Source organism: Myotis brandtii, unplaced genomic scaffold (genome assembly GCF_000412655.1).
Source record: "Myotis brandtii unplaced genomic scaffold, ASM41265v1 scaffold456, whole genome shotgun sequence".
Taxonomy (NCBI): domain Eukaryota; kingdom Metazoa; phylum Chordata; class Mammalia; order Chiroptera; family Vespertilionidae; genus Myotis; species Myotis brandtii.
The window spans coordinates 3,262,090-3,274,542 of NW_005367431.1; the positions used below are offsets into that span (position 1 = coordinate 3,262,090).

Genomic DNA, 12,453 nt, shown 5'->3' on the forward strand with positions numbered 1-12,453 from the left:
GTCCGTGTCTTTCTTCTGCTGGGTAGGATGCTACAGAAAGTATTTCATCTGAAATATAGAGAGCTGGATTTAAGCCCTAGGCCTGACCCTTAGTTTCTTATGATGTAAAACAGGAGTGATTATTCAGTACATTTCAATTCCTGCTCTTCTAGGAGGACTGGTATAAGCTGTAGCTCCTTTCCTGGCCTTATTCCTGCCCACTAAGATTCAGATTCTACAGGAACAACATAGTTCCCTACATTTCCTCTTTCTCTGTAACCCAAACTCTCAGAGCCTGAGAGCATCACAGTAGTAAAATACGAATGGTAATAGTTGTTACGTTGTTAAGTGGAATCTAAAGAAGGACTTGGAAACCAAAATGATAAAAGAATATAAATTTAACAGGCATTAAAAGTCCTAATCCTGTTTTCTACCTCACTCCTGCCATCAATAACTTCCACACCTGCCTGACCACAGGAAACAAGTACGATTTAGATATTCAACAGCAGCCTCTAAGATTTTTCAATCACTTAGTGAGTGCCCTTGATTCCTTTCTCTCATGACTCCCAAAAGATGTACGCATTTACACTCTCCTAATATTCTGCCAATCTTCACCCTGCCTTATACACATGGTCTTGAGATGAAGCTGAGGCATTTGAAATGACTTCTCCTTCAATGACTTTCAAGAGTGCTCTTTACCTTGACACCTTTCCCTTGCTCCTTTCCTTTCCTCCAGTCCTCAGAAACCAGGTCCTCTCCTACCTAAAATGGATCCCAATAACCTCTTTATGACAAATCCAACTTTATACTCCTTGAAATATAAATTTGGTGGGAATCATCTTCCTCCCTCCCTTGGCTTCCAGAAATATGACACAATCCTGGTCCTCCCTCCAATCTCTCCAGCTATATGTTGGGTGTTTCTACACAATGACCAGAGACATTGTCTAGGCCTCTATCTGGCTCCTCTCTTCAGACTTCATGGTCTGGAAGGCCTACTTCATTCCATGGTTTAACTATTAACCACTACACAGACAACTCTCAAACTCTATTCAGACTCAGCTTTTATCAAGTTTCAGTCTCTTATCTCCAAACAGTCACTAAGCATTTGTTTTTAACACATCTCACTATAGAAAACTTATCCTAAAAAATGAGCTTTCCTATTAACCTTTCTATTCTTGTCAATGAGATTTCTCTTTCTCCCCGCCTCATCTCCCCTAGTCAATCAAGCTAATTACATTTTTCACCCACAAGAATCTACTTATTCTCAGTTCTATAGATTCTTTCCTGCTACATCTCATAACTGGGACTAGGCAGCTATGCAAATGAGAGAGAGAGAGAGAGAGAAAGAGAGAGAGAGAGAGAGGGGAGGGGGAAGAGACACACATAGAACTCCACACTTCTTGCCAGAAATATTTCAATTTATCCCCTTTCCAGACTCTTCCCCTTTTAAACTATACACCAATGGATCATTTTTGTAAAACATTAGTTTTATCATGTTATTGCCCTAATTACATATCACCAGGCGTGTAAGAGCAGAACCAAATGCCTTACTTATTAGCCCAGCAGGGCCCCAACCCCTGTGATCTAGCTTTCCTGTCTGTAATGCCCCACCCCAAGAAGCCTGATTTTGACCAGCCTCCCAAATGTCATCTATACTGCACCCCACCCCCACTAGGCCTCTGGTCAGGCTGTACTTTTCCTTTCCAACCACCTAAGTACATCCATTATCTCTCTCATTCTAAACTTCTGCCATTGATGTCTTCCCTCAACTATTTAGACATACATGGATCACTGACTTCACCTAACTCTGACAGCACTCACTAAAACATTCAGGCACATATTCATCTATATCACTAATGAAATAGAGGAGGATTCTTTTTATTTTTTCAAAAGGCTAATTCAAAATTTATTAAATGCCTACTATATTCAGAGGAGGATTCTTAAGGGTAGCAACCATGTCACATTCACAAGTACAGATTTAAGAGTTCAGTTTACCTCAGAAGTCATTGAAGTTCAACCCATGTCTATTGCCTACCTGCCTTCAATATAACACCCATAGCAAACAGTACACCGGGTTTTACTCCAATGACAGGAAACTCACCTACTTAAAAATTAAAAAAAAAAAAAAATCCTCATCCTCCAGATTACAAAGGAACTTGTATGTCACATTTTGGCTTAAACCTACAGGCAACGCGTAGTCAAAGGTTTTAAAGCAGTAATGTTACTTGCCAGGTTTGGTTTTTTAAGGTGATCATTCTGGTAATTATGTTGAGGACTGACTTGGAAGGAAAAGAAAATGAACCATCAGGAGGCAAGATACCAGGAGAGGGATAAAAAAAGGCAGTGGGGAAGGACAGTGGGGAAAAACCATTTCTGAGGTAAACTAGGATTTGATGACCAGTTTATGGAAGGGATATAGTGATGGGGGCTAGAGTGGAGGTCTAGCAGTGCAAGGGCTGTCCTAACCCACGGATAAACTGCACAGAGGCCACAGCTGCAGGTAGCCTTTCTCTCCCAAGTCTCTTTTCTACCACTATTGACAGTCTTACCTCTAGATCAGCGGTTCTCAACCTGTGGGTCGCGACCCCTTTGGCGGGGGTTCGAATGGCCCTTTCACAGGGGTCGCCTAAATACATCCTGCATATCAGATATTTACATTACGATTCATAACAGTAGCAAAATTACAGTTATGAAGTAGCAATGAAAGTAATTTTATGGTTGGGGGTCACCACAACATGAGGAACTGTATTAAAGGGTCGCGGCATTAGGAAGGTTGAGAACCACTGCTCTAGATCATCATGAGTAAAACTATACTGTAAGTCACCATTATTTCTAGACTGGCTTCCTAGTCTAGTAATTTTTTTCTTCCCCTTTGAAAGGACTACCTAAGCTCATGGTTCAGCTATGGCATGGGCAACGTCAGCACCACCTGGAGCTTGCTAGAAATGCAAATACCTGAATCCCACGCCACACCTTCTGAGTCAGAATCTTTCTGGTAGACGTCAGTAATCTGTGTTTTAATTTATCCACAAGTGATTCTTACTGCATGCCAAAGTTTGAGAAGCACTAATCTAGCTTAACCTTCACGGCTTTCAATCCTATATCCATTTTCCATCACTAAATAGAAACCCTATCCCAAGTAAACTTTCAAGACTAAAATGTAAATTTACAAATGTGCCTCAGTAAGAAAAATTTGGGAAGCACTCATTATTCTAGGGAAGCCACATACACTTGGATGAATCACTAAAATAGAAGCTTTTAAAGAAGCAAGTCATTCTAAAGAAATGACTATAATCAAAAGTCAGTTACCAATTTTCAGAGTCCCTTAAAGGTTTTCCCCAAAATAAAGAAAATTAAAGACTTAATGAAACACCTGAATATTTGCTCATCCATCCCTTTAACATAAGGTGAAGTGGTAGCTATTTTACAAGATAAATGACAAAACCCCAAGCCCAAATTCTTCCTAAGCCACTGCCAGGAATCACAAATAAATTAATCAATTCTCTAAAATAGAGTTTGGGCTGTCGCATAGCAGTCTGTGATACCTGCCTTGCCCTAGCAGTGAAAACAACAATCTGATAATATGGTCAAGATGTCCCCTGTCAGACATACATTTTCTGGATGAGCAACGTAATGGATACTGCTCAGGTTCCTTCGTTCAATGAGTTGGAGCCTACTATATGCCAGGTACTATGATGACAATGAGCTAGACACAGCAAGTCAGGCCCTGATTGAGTTTGCATTAAGTTATTGAAATTAATATTGAATAAGCACTGACAAGAAGCGTGGGTGCTAAGAGTATATTACAGCAACGAAACCTGACAGTTTAAACTAGTGGCTCTCTATCAGGGCTACAAATCAGAATCACCCAATACAGCTTCTAACCTACCAAAGCCCAAGCCCAACCCCAAATCAAACAAATCAGAACTCTGTGAACCCTGGCTAGTGATTTTAAAAATCACTCACTCCCCAGGTAATTCTAACATGCAGCCAAGACAGAGAACCACCAGTCTTGGGAGTCACATGATAGGTGTTGGGGGCACAGAGGTCAATAATACAGTTCCTGCCTTTCAGGAGCTTACCATCTAGTGCAGTGGTTCTCAACCTTCCTAATGCCGCGACCCTTTAATACAGTTCCTCATGTTGTGGTGACCCCGAACCATAAAATTATTTTCGTTGCTACTTCATAACTGTAATTTTGCTACTGTTATGAATCGTAATGTAAATATCTGATATGCAGGATGTATTTTCATTGTTACAAATTGAACATAATTAAAGCATAGTGATTAATCACAAAAACAATATGTAATTATATATCCAATATGTGTTTTCCAATGGTCTTAGGCGACCCCTGTGAAAGGGTCGTTCGACCTCCAAAGGGGTCGCGACCCACAGGTTGAGAACCGTTGATCTAGTGAGAAAGACCCAAGTAAGTAGATGTATCAGCAAAATACCCTTGGCATCATGGAGCAAAGCAACTTCATATACAAGATGGTGCTTCTCTGTGTACAAGGATGTGGAAGTGATTCCAGAGGGCATATAGGTGCTTTTACCTATGTCAAAAGTTTTAGTTTCTATAGATGAGTACTCAGGCACTGAATTACTCTTAACACTTTCTTATGTCTTAAATATTTCAGGTTTAAAAAAAATTAAAACTGCCTTTTTAGTGAGGGCATCATAGGAGTTATTTAAGCTCAGGAAGAAGCTTTTTGAGGAAATGATCTTGAAGATGTAGTCTGAAATATGAACTGGAGGAGTTAGGAGAAGTGTATTAGGCAAAAAAAAAAAACCAAACAAACAAACAAAAAAAAACGGTCTGGAAGCAGAAATAAGCATAGGGCCTTATAAAAATGGAGAGAAAGCTGAGAGCAAGGTAAAAAAAAAAAAAAAAAAAAGACAAAGTAAAGCTTCTCAAAGTGCCATCCCTGGACAAGCAGCATTAGCACCATCGAAGAATGTCAGAAATGCAATTTCTCAGGCCACTCACCAGGCCTACTGAATCGGAAAGTGGGACAGCCGGGGGAGTGAGGGATGGGGGGTGGACACACGACAAATAGCCTAGGTAATATTAAGGATTTGGGATTTTATTCTATGATTAATAAAAAATAATTGAGAGATTTTAAATAGAGGGATAACATAATCAGAAGAATAGCGGCTAAATGGTTTGGCATCAATAGCTGAGCAAAAACTCAAAATCTAATTTTTGTAATAATCAGGATCAGAAACTATACTGAGTGTTTAACTCTAGGGCAGTGGTTGGCAAACCGCGGCTTGCGAGCCACATGCGGCTCTTTGGCCCCTTGAGTGTGGCTCTTCCACAAAATACCCCGTGCAGGCACGCTCGTACAGGGAACGTTGTGGAGTGAAAGAAGATGTAGTGTCGAGGATTGAGAAAGGTATGTTGAGATGGTTTGGACATATAGAGAGGATGAACGAAAGGAGATAGACGAAACAAGTATACAAGTGTGGATGGGAGAGTTGGAAGGGGTCGACCTCAGCGAACGTACCTCAATCAGATTTTAGCAAAGGCCAGCTTAGGAGTACCCTAATTAAGTTAATAGCAATGTACCTACCTATATAGTTTAAGTTTAAAAAATTTGGCTCTCAAAAGAAATTTCAATCGTTGTACTGTTGATATTTGGCTCTGTTGACTAATGCGTTTGCCGACCACTGCTCTAGGGTCACAATCTTATTGCCTTTAGGGCTAAGTGGTAAGGTGAATGAAGAGGGTGATGTGGAAAGTGGAGGGGCTGCCTGAAACTGGTAAACCTTCAGAGTCCCTTAACACAGCTGCTTAAGAAAGGAGAGGGCCCTTTGTAGGGAATCCCGATTTCTCCTTTCTTCAGATGTGACTGTTTCCCAGCCTGGTAAGGCAAATCTGGCATCAAACCAAAATTTTAAAGAAAAACCATCTTTTGTTTCTTGCTTCAAGTAGCAGAGGGATAAAAAGCAAGTCAACAAACAAGATGCCAATAACCCAGCCAGCTCACCTCCCACATGGAGTTTCTACCACAGAGCAAATGACCCATTTGGATGAATCTATAGTAGATGCCTGGATTTGGGAATGCTCCTTGTGATTGGCTGCCCAGGAACAACTCTCTCTTGGGCCCAAGAAGCTGCCAGCACCTTCACTTCAGTAGGTCAAATCAAAAGCTCTTGGTCTCAATAGTACAGGGTTCTCAACCCTTAGAAGACATGCAATATAATTATATGCTAGGTTTCTCAAGACTAAAAAAGTACCAACTACAGTTCTGTTAAAAGATCACTAGAAGCAAGCAGAAACTTTTTGATGGGGCAAGGAGCAACTTTACAGCACTGGCAGAAATCCACCAATTTGGATTCTTGCTACAATAGTACCTCACACCCAGATTTAGCCACAGACCATAGATGGTGAGGGAGTGGTTACACATGACTGACTAAATCAGGCTGAAAAGCATATTCCAATAAAGTTCAGGATGCAGAAAAGAATTGCAACAGACATTAATGAGAAAGGAACAAAGAGGGGTTGCCTTATTTAGATACTTCTTCTCCCAAATCCTCAGTTGAGAAAGCCTTAGAAGTCCCATCTGACAGTGGCTCTTCATCTTAGCCTGAGAAGCTAGAATGACAGGTGCTGAGGGATTCCACAGACCTCATCCTACTAAGGTTATGGCTCAGAGATCTTCAGGGGAAACCAGGGAAGGCTTTATGATAAAGAGAGTTCCTGCCTCCTACCTATTCCTCAAAGATCCAGAAACCATTTTTCCCCCCAAGTCAGACTAATTGAAGAGATAGGCTTCAATTCCAAGTTGAATCAACATTTCAAAAGATTCTTGTCTGGGCATGTGTGGCTGAATTTCCATTTCCTAACTAAAACAGAATTGTAATGGAGGGTTTGCTACCTACCATCTTACTAGATTTTGGAGTAGCCCATTTCATTCCTGAGATTAATTTTCAGAACCTAAGCATCTTGCACAAGTGTTTCCAGAATCAGCCTACTATTCAACGGTTGGTGCAAACTGCCTTTCAGGTAAAAAGCACAGTCCCCCCCACCATGCCCTCTGGGATGATGACAATAACATTTATGGATGCCTAAAATGTACCAACACTCTCTCTATATTAATCTCTTTAATGTTAATGACCACCCCTATGAAGTGGATATTTTTAGATTCACTTTACAGATGTGAAAATTAAGGCATGGACAGGTTAAGTGACTTGCCCAAGGGTGAAGAGTTAGTGGCAGAGTGAAAATGCAGACCCAGGAACTCTGGTTCTAAAGCCCAAACTCTTTTTTTTTTTTTTTATTGCTAAAAGTATTACAAAGGGTATTACAAATGTGTCCCCCCCCCCCCCCCGCCCCCCAAAGCCCAAACTCTTAATCAGCAGACTACACTGCCTTTCTCAGGATACAGCCAGTCCATTCCATAAACACTAATCAAGCATTTGGGCACCAAGCATCCTACTAGACAAAAACACCTATTCACACAAAACACAAACCAGAAAAACTGCTTTTACTCTGCTCATGTTCAATGTGACAATTTATACTGAATGCATCCCAAATCCTACCTCTCAGCTAAATGCTAAGACAAAAACCTAAAAATTAAGACCTCAAAAGTAAGGTAAAAAAAAACTACACACACACAAAACATCCATTGAGACTTCTCTGAACTTTGATGGAGAGCAGATAGTGCTTCCAACATCTCCATCTTGCTCTGTCTCTCATATGGTCCATGCCTAAGAGGCCAAGATTTAAAAACAGAAATCTCTAAACAGAGATCATAAACCTATTCCCTGGGCAGATAGTAAAAAAAGACAATCTACAAGGTCAGTCCATAAATTCCTATACAGAATCTTGAACCTGTAATCAAGAAATAGCTCATTGTTCATTTAGCTTAATACCACCAAATCATCTAACCAGAAACCAGTTTTCATTGCTTTCCTCTCTGCCCCCCATCATCTTTTAGAGGGTGGCAGGCATACTCACAGGCAAGCTCGAGGGTCTTGACTGAAGACTCAAGTTCATATCTTCTTGCCCTCCCTTACTGGAGGTCATTGAGGGGGTTGAGGATGCCTGAGACCCAAATGAATCTTGAGATAACTCCTAAAACAAGAAAAACAAAAGCTGTGTTATAGCCTGGCACTGACAAACCAAACAAACTTGCTTTATGATGAAAGGGCTATGGGACTCTCATACAGGGGAAACTGGGTGGGAGAGACTGCCCAACGCACACAATGTCATCCAAAGGCAGAAAATAGAACATGTGTCTCTCAGGTAAAATGTCAACAGTGGATATAAGACTCTTTTTGATGGCACTGTTCATCATTTATCGCCACTCACAGAGAGAGCTGTTCCTTGGGGTTAAATTCTAAAGTCTAGCTAACTACATGTTATATTTATCAAGGAATGAGACTAATTAATTTAAAAATGACAAGAAAAAACTCATGAACCACTGCATTAAAATGACTACTACTTCCTTCAAAGTCATCACCTTAGGATGCGATAGTTTTCCAACAATGCCACCAATGCACAACATTTTTAACGTACCTATCATCACTCAATCATTTCTCCTCTTTCTGCTCTTTAAAGAATAAAACCCAAGGCAGCTTCATCACCTATCTTGTTCACAGACATGGCTACAAATAAATTTTAGCTATTTCCCAAAATCAAATCCATCCTCAAAAAAATAAAAGGATTTACCACCACTGAGAATATTCTACAGTGTGCTGTCAGCTTTGATGGAAATTTCATATGAAGGAGTCTAAAAATATTTTGAGCAATAGCAGAATGGAATAGCAGTTAGAATGAATGTACAGTACAGCATCCCAAAGTTATTGTTTTAAAAGAAGACCAAAAAATCAGTCCCATTATCTTCAATTTATCTTTCTATGCAACTTTTGATTGCCCTATTTTTTCATCAATAAGGAGAGGTAAAGGTTTTCATGCAGTTAAGAAGGTTATGCCTTTATTAGTTCAATCAATCCAGTTAGCATGTTTATCCAGAATTTAATTGGCTTTTAAGTGCACTTTAGAGAACCAATCTGTATGGCAAAGTTCTCATGATACCAATCCCCAAGCTATCGGTGGTTACATGTAAAGAAGAGAAAGAGGAAGGGGCATCTTACCTGTGGTGGAGGGAAGCGCTGCTGGGAATAGGCAGTTTGCTGTGACTGCTGAGACTGGGGCTGAGGGTATGCAGCCTGCTGGGAGAGTGTCGAGGATGCTGGCTGCTGAGGTTGCTGCTGCTGGTAGGGAGACTGTGCCTGTGAGTAGGGGGGCTGCTGCTGGGTTGTAGACTGTTGGGAGGGGTATGGAGTTGGAGACTGCTGATGTGGAGGCTGGGATGGCTGCTGGGAATATGGAGGCTGAGCGGACTGGAGCTGTGGTGGCTGAGACTGTGGCTGCTGCTGATATGAAGGTTGGGCATGAGGTGTCTGGGATGGTGGTTGCTGGGAGTAGGGTGGCTGCTGCTGCTGCTGGGGGTGAGGACTTTGCTGGTTATAATATGGAGTCTGGCCCTGTTGACCATATCCACCAGGGCCTTGTTGTCCATAAGGAGGAATCTGTAGGAAAGGAAAGGACACATTTTTTAGCACTGACTCTTCTGGATGAAGAAAGGTAAGGTAGCCCTGGCTGGTGTGGCTCAGTTGATTGGAGTGTTTTTCAGTACATTGAAAGGTTGCGGGTTTGATCCCTATTCAAGGCACATATCCAGATTGTGTGTTCAATCACTGTCAAGGCACATGCAGGAGGCAACCAATCGATGTTTCACTTTCACATCAATGGTTTTCTCTCTCAAATCAATGTCCTCGGGAGAGGATTAAAAAGAAAAGGAGAAGTGAGATATGCCCTGTGAATGGGTATAGAAAGCAGCAAGCCAAGCCTCACACTTAGCTTAGAAGGCCCAGAGTTTGTCCACCATCCCTGTTTAATGAGTCAGGAAGGATGGCCAAGCTGGATTACCAGTTGGTTTATTTACAAGTGGACCGCATTCATCCACAGGAAATTTACACTATTTAACATTTGGGCCATTTACAAGAGTTCAAGAGCAGCTGTTTTCACCATGGGCCTACTCTTTTTATCATGGCCTAGACTTTTTATAAGCACTAGGAATCTGTATCTTAGCCACAATGAATAGTCAACAGCAGCCTGGCTCAGCCGACTGAAAACCTAGGATTTAATAATCCAGACAGTGTGCAAATCACTAAGTTACTCTGGTTCTCTATTTCATTTAACCTTCATTCAAAAAATATTTGAGAGCCTACCTACCTACTTGTACCAGGCTCTAATTCTATACACTGGGAATACATTTGGTAAATGGGCAAGCACTAACCCCCCACCAAAAAACACACACAAAAAACACACCAACAATATCTATCCCATCTCTCCTCCATTTTCTCATTGAAACAAAAGTGACCGTACCCTATTTTTTATACTTTGCTTTAAAGTTTAAGGAGTAAAGTTAGGTTTTAGATTCTGTCCCTCACCATTTTCATTATGAATATCACTCAAATGTAAATGATAGAAAAAGCTGTCAAAACAAAGTGACTATAAAAAGATAATGATACAGCCCTAGCTTGTTTGGCTCAGTGGACAGAGCAGCATCCATCGGCCTGCGGGCTGAAAGGTCCCGAGTTCGATTCCGGTCAAGGGCACATGCTCAGGTTTCGGCCTTGATCCCCAGTAGGGAGCGTGCAGGAGGCAGCCGATCAATGATTCTTATCATTGATGTTTCTATCTCTCTCTCCCTCTCTGAAATAAAAAAACATATTTTTAAAAAATGATGTGGGTGACCAGACAAAAGATGAGGGAATCTTTACATTTATAAAGCACTGTTAGCATCCTTATTGTTCACTCTTCCCTTTTTCTTCTACCTTCAGTCCCTTCTAAACTAATTCATCATTGTGAACCAGACAGGACACATTACGAGTGGTTTTTCTTGGTAGCAGTGGATAGGTGCTCAGCTACTGCCTTTCTTTCTTCCCGAAACCTCATTCAGAAGGTCAAAGAAGACAGATATGTACAGCCTGTGGCTAGGGAGCAGTTTTCCCTCCAGCACACATGGAATGGTGCCTTAAAACCATGGCCTTGTAAGTAGCACACTGTAACTAACAGCCAATTGGCCTATGCTTACAAGGGGGGGTTTGGAAGCCAAAGACGTTCTTTTTTTAAAACAGTACAGGGTTTGTATGTTTTTTGTTTGTCTTTTTACACTTATCATGCCATGAATTCATAGGGAATGAATGGGTTTTAGCAGCTCAGGCTCCTTTCCATTGGTTCTCATAAAGTGGAGCAGGCTGAAGTTTCCGTTGAACCCAAATACCTTTCTCTTTGGCTGCCTTCTTTTTTCTGATCATGTTCTTTCACATGGTTCAAAAAGCTATCTCAGTTCTTACAGTGTTTAATATGCTCAATATGTACATTAATTCTCTTGGCAAGAATCTTGCCCTTAATTTGTTTGTTACAACAATGCCCACTACATGCTGGGTGACACTGTAGACTCCTCTAGTTTTGCTATGGTAACATTTGTGGGGCATTCCCTTGATGTCTACAATATCACCTTTCTAGTAGATTTGCATGTATGTGGCCAAAGGAAGAACTTCATGTTTCCTAAAAAGCCTAGAACACATATAGCAGGTGCCTCTCCTCTTTCCCTTTGTGTTACTCATTTTGGCTAATTAATGGAAGATGGTGGTTCCAGCTGGAAGGCCGAAGACGTGTTCTGATTCTATAGCTCAAGACCAGGTCCTGGACAGATTAAGGGTTAAGGTAATAGGAGTCACGATCTACCTGCTGTGCATAAGAGAGGCCGCCCATGGTATTCTGCGCCCGGCCCTGCATGGTCATCGGGTACCGCTGTGGGGTTTGGGTCCCATATGGCTGCCCTGGGTACCCGTGTCCTTGCTGCGGTCCTGACGGAGGTCCCTGTTGTTGTGAGTATGGGTTAGCTCCACCATATGGCTGAGGTCTCATCTTGCCCATCTGATCCATCGGACTGGATGGCTACAAAATAAAGAACATTTCATTAACCTGAAGCTTTCATGGCCTCTTGCCAATATGAACACAAACCAAACAAATAGGTCTGCATTCCACATAGAAAAAATAGTTATGAAAAAATAATGGTACAGATCCAGTAACCCTTGGGCAAGTCATTTAACCTTTCTCAGAACCTTGAATTATCATATATGAAATGAAAATAACCCAGTCTGTGACAGCATCTTGTAAGCTATATACTACTGCTTTGTAAAGGTGGTATTACTTGAGATCCAAGGGACAGACCAAGTGTGGAGCAATGAATATATGTACTCTATGGTGAAACAACCATAACAAAAGCCCTGCAATTGAGAGCCAACAGTGCTGCTATATTCTGCCATGATCTTGTTCAACACCAAAACTGATGCTTCAACACTGTGGTTGGGAATTCGAATACACAAGCATCTACACATTTCTGTTCTTTTAAACAGTGATATCTTTTTTCCTTGCATATCTGTAACCTG

The 12,453-nt window shown here is 41.3% G+C and overlaps 1 protein-coding gene across 4 annotated transcripts in view; it reads right to left on the minus strand.

Annotated features, from left to right (window-relative positions):
• ARID1A (AT rich interactive domain 1A (SWI-like)) overlaps positions 1-12,019 on the minus strand; it is a 47,164-nt gene extending 35,145 nt beyond the window's left edge. For 2 of the 4 annotated variants that reach the window (XM_005875146.2, XM_014546847.1), the window contains exons 1-3: positions 11,747-12,018; positions 9,082-9,519; positions 7,943-8,059 (exon numbers count right to left, since the gene is read on the minus strand). In XM_005875146.2, coding sequence (XP_005875208.1) covers positions 7,943-8,059; positions 9,082-9,519; positions 11,747-11,947 — 756 coding nt within the window. In that variant the 5' untranslated portion in view covers positions 11,948-12,018. Of the gene's footprint in view, positions 1-7,942; positions 8,060-9,081; positions 9,520-11,746 lie in introns of all 4 variants that reach the window. The other 2 variants (XM_014546846.1, XM_005875147.2) reach the window with 2 other exon arrangements.
• Between the last annotated feature and the right edge of the window lie 434 nt (positions 12,020-12,453).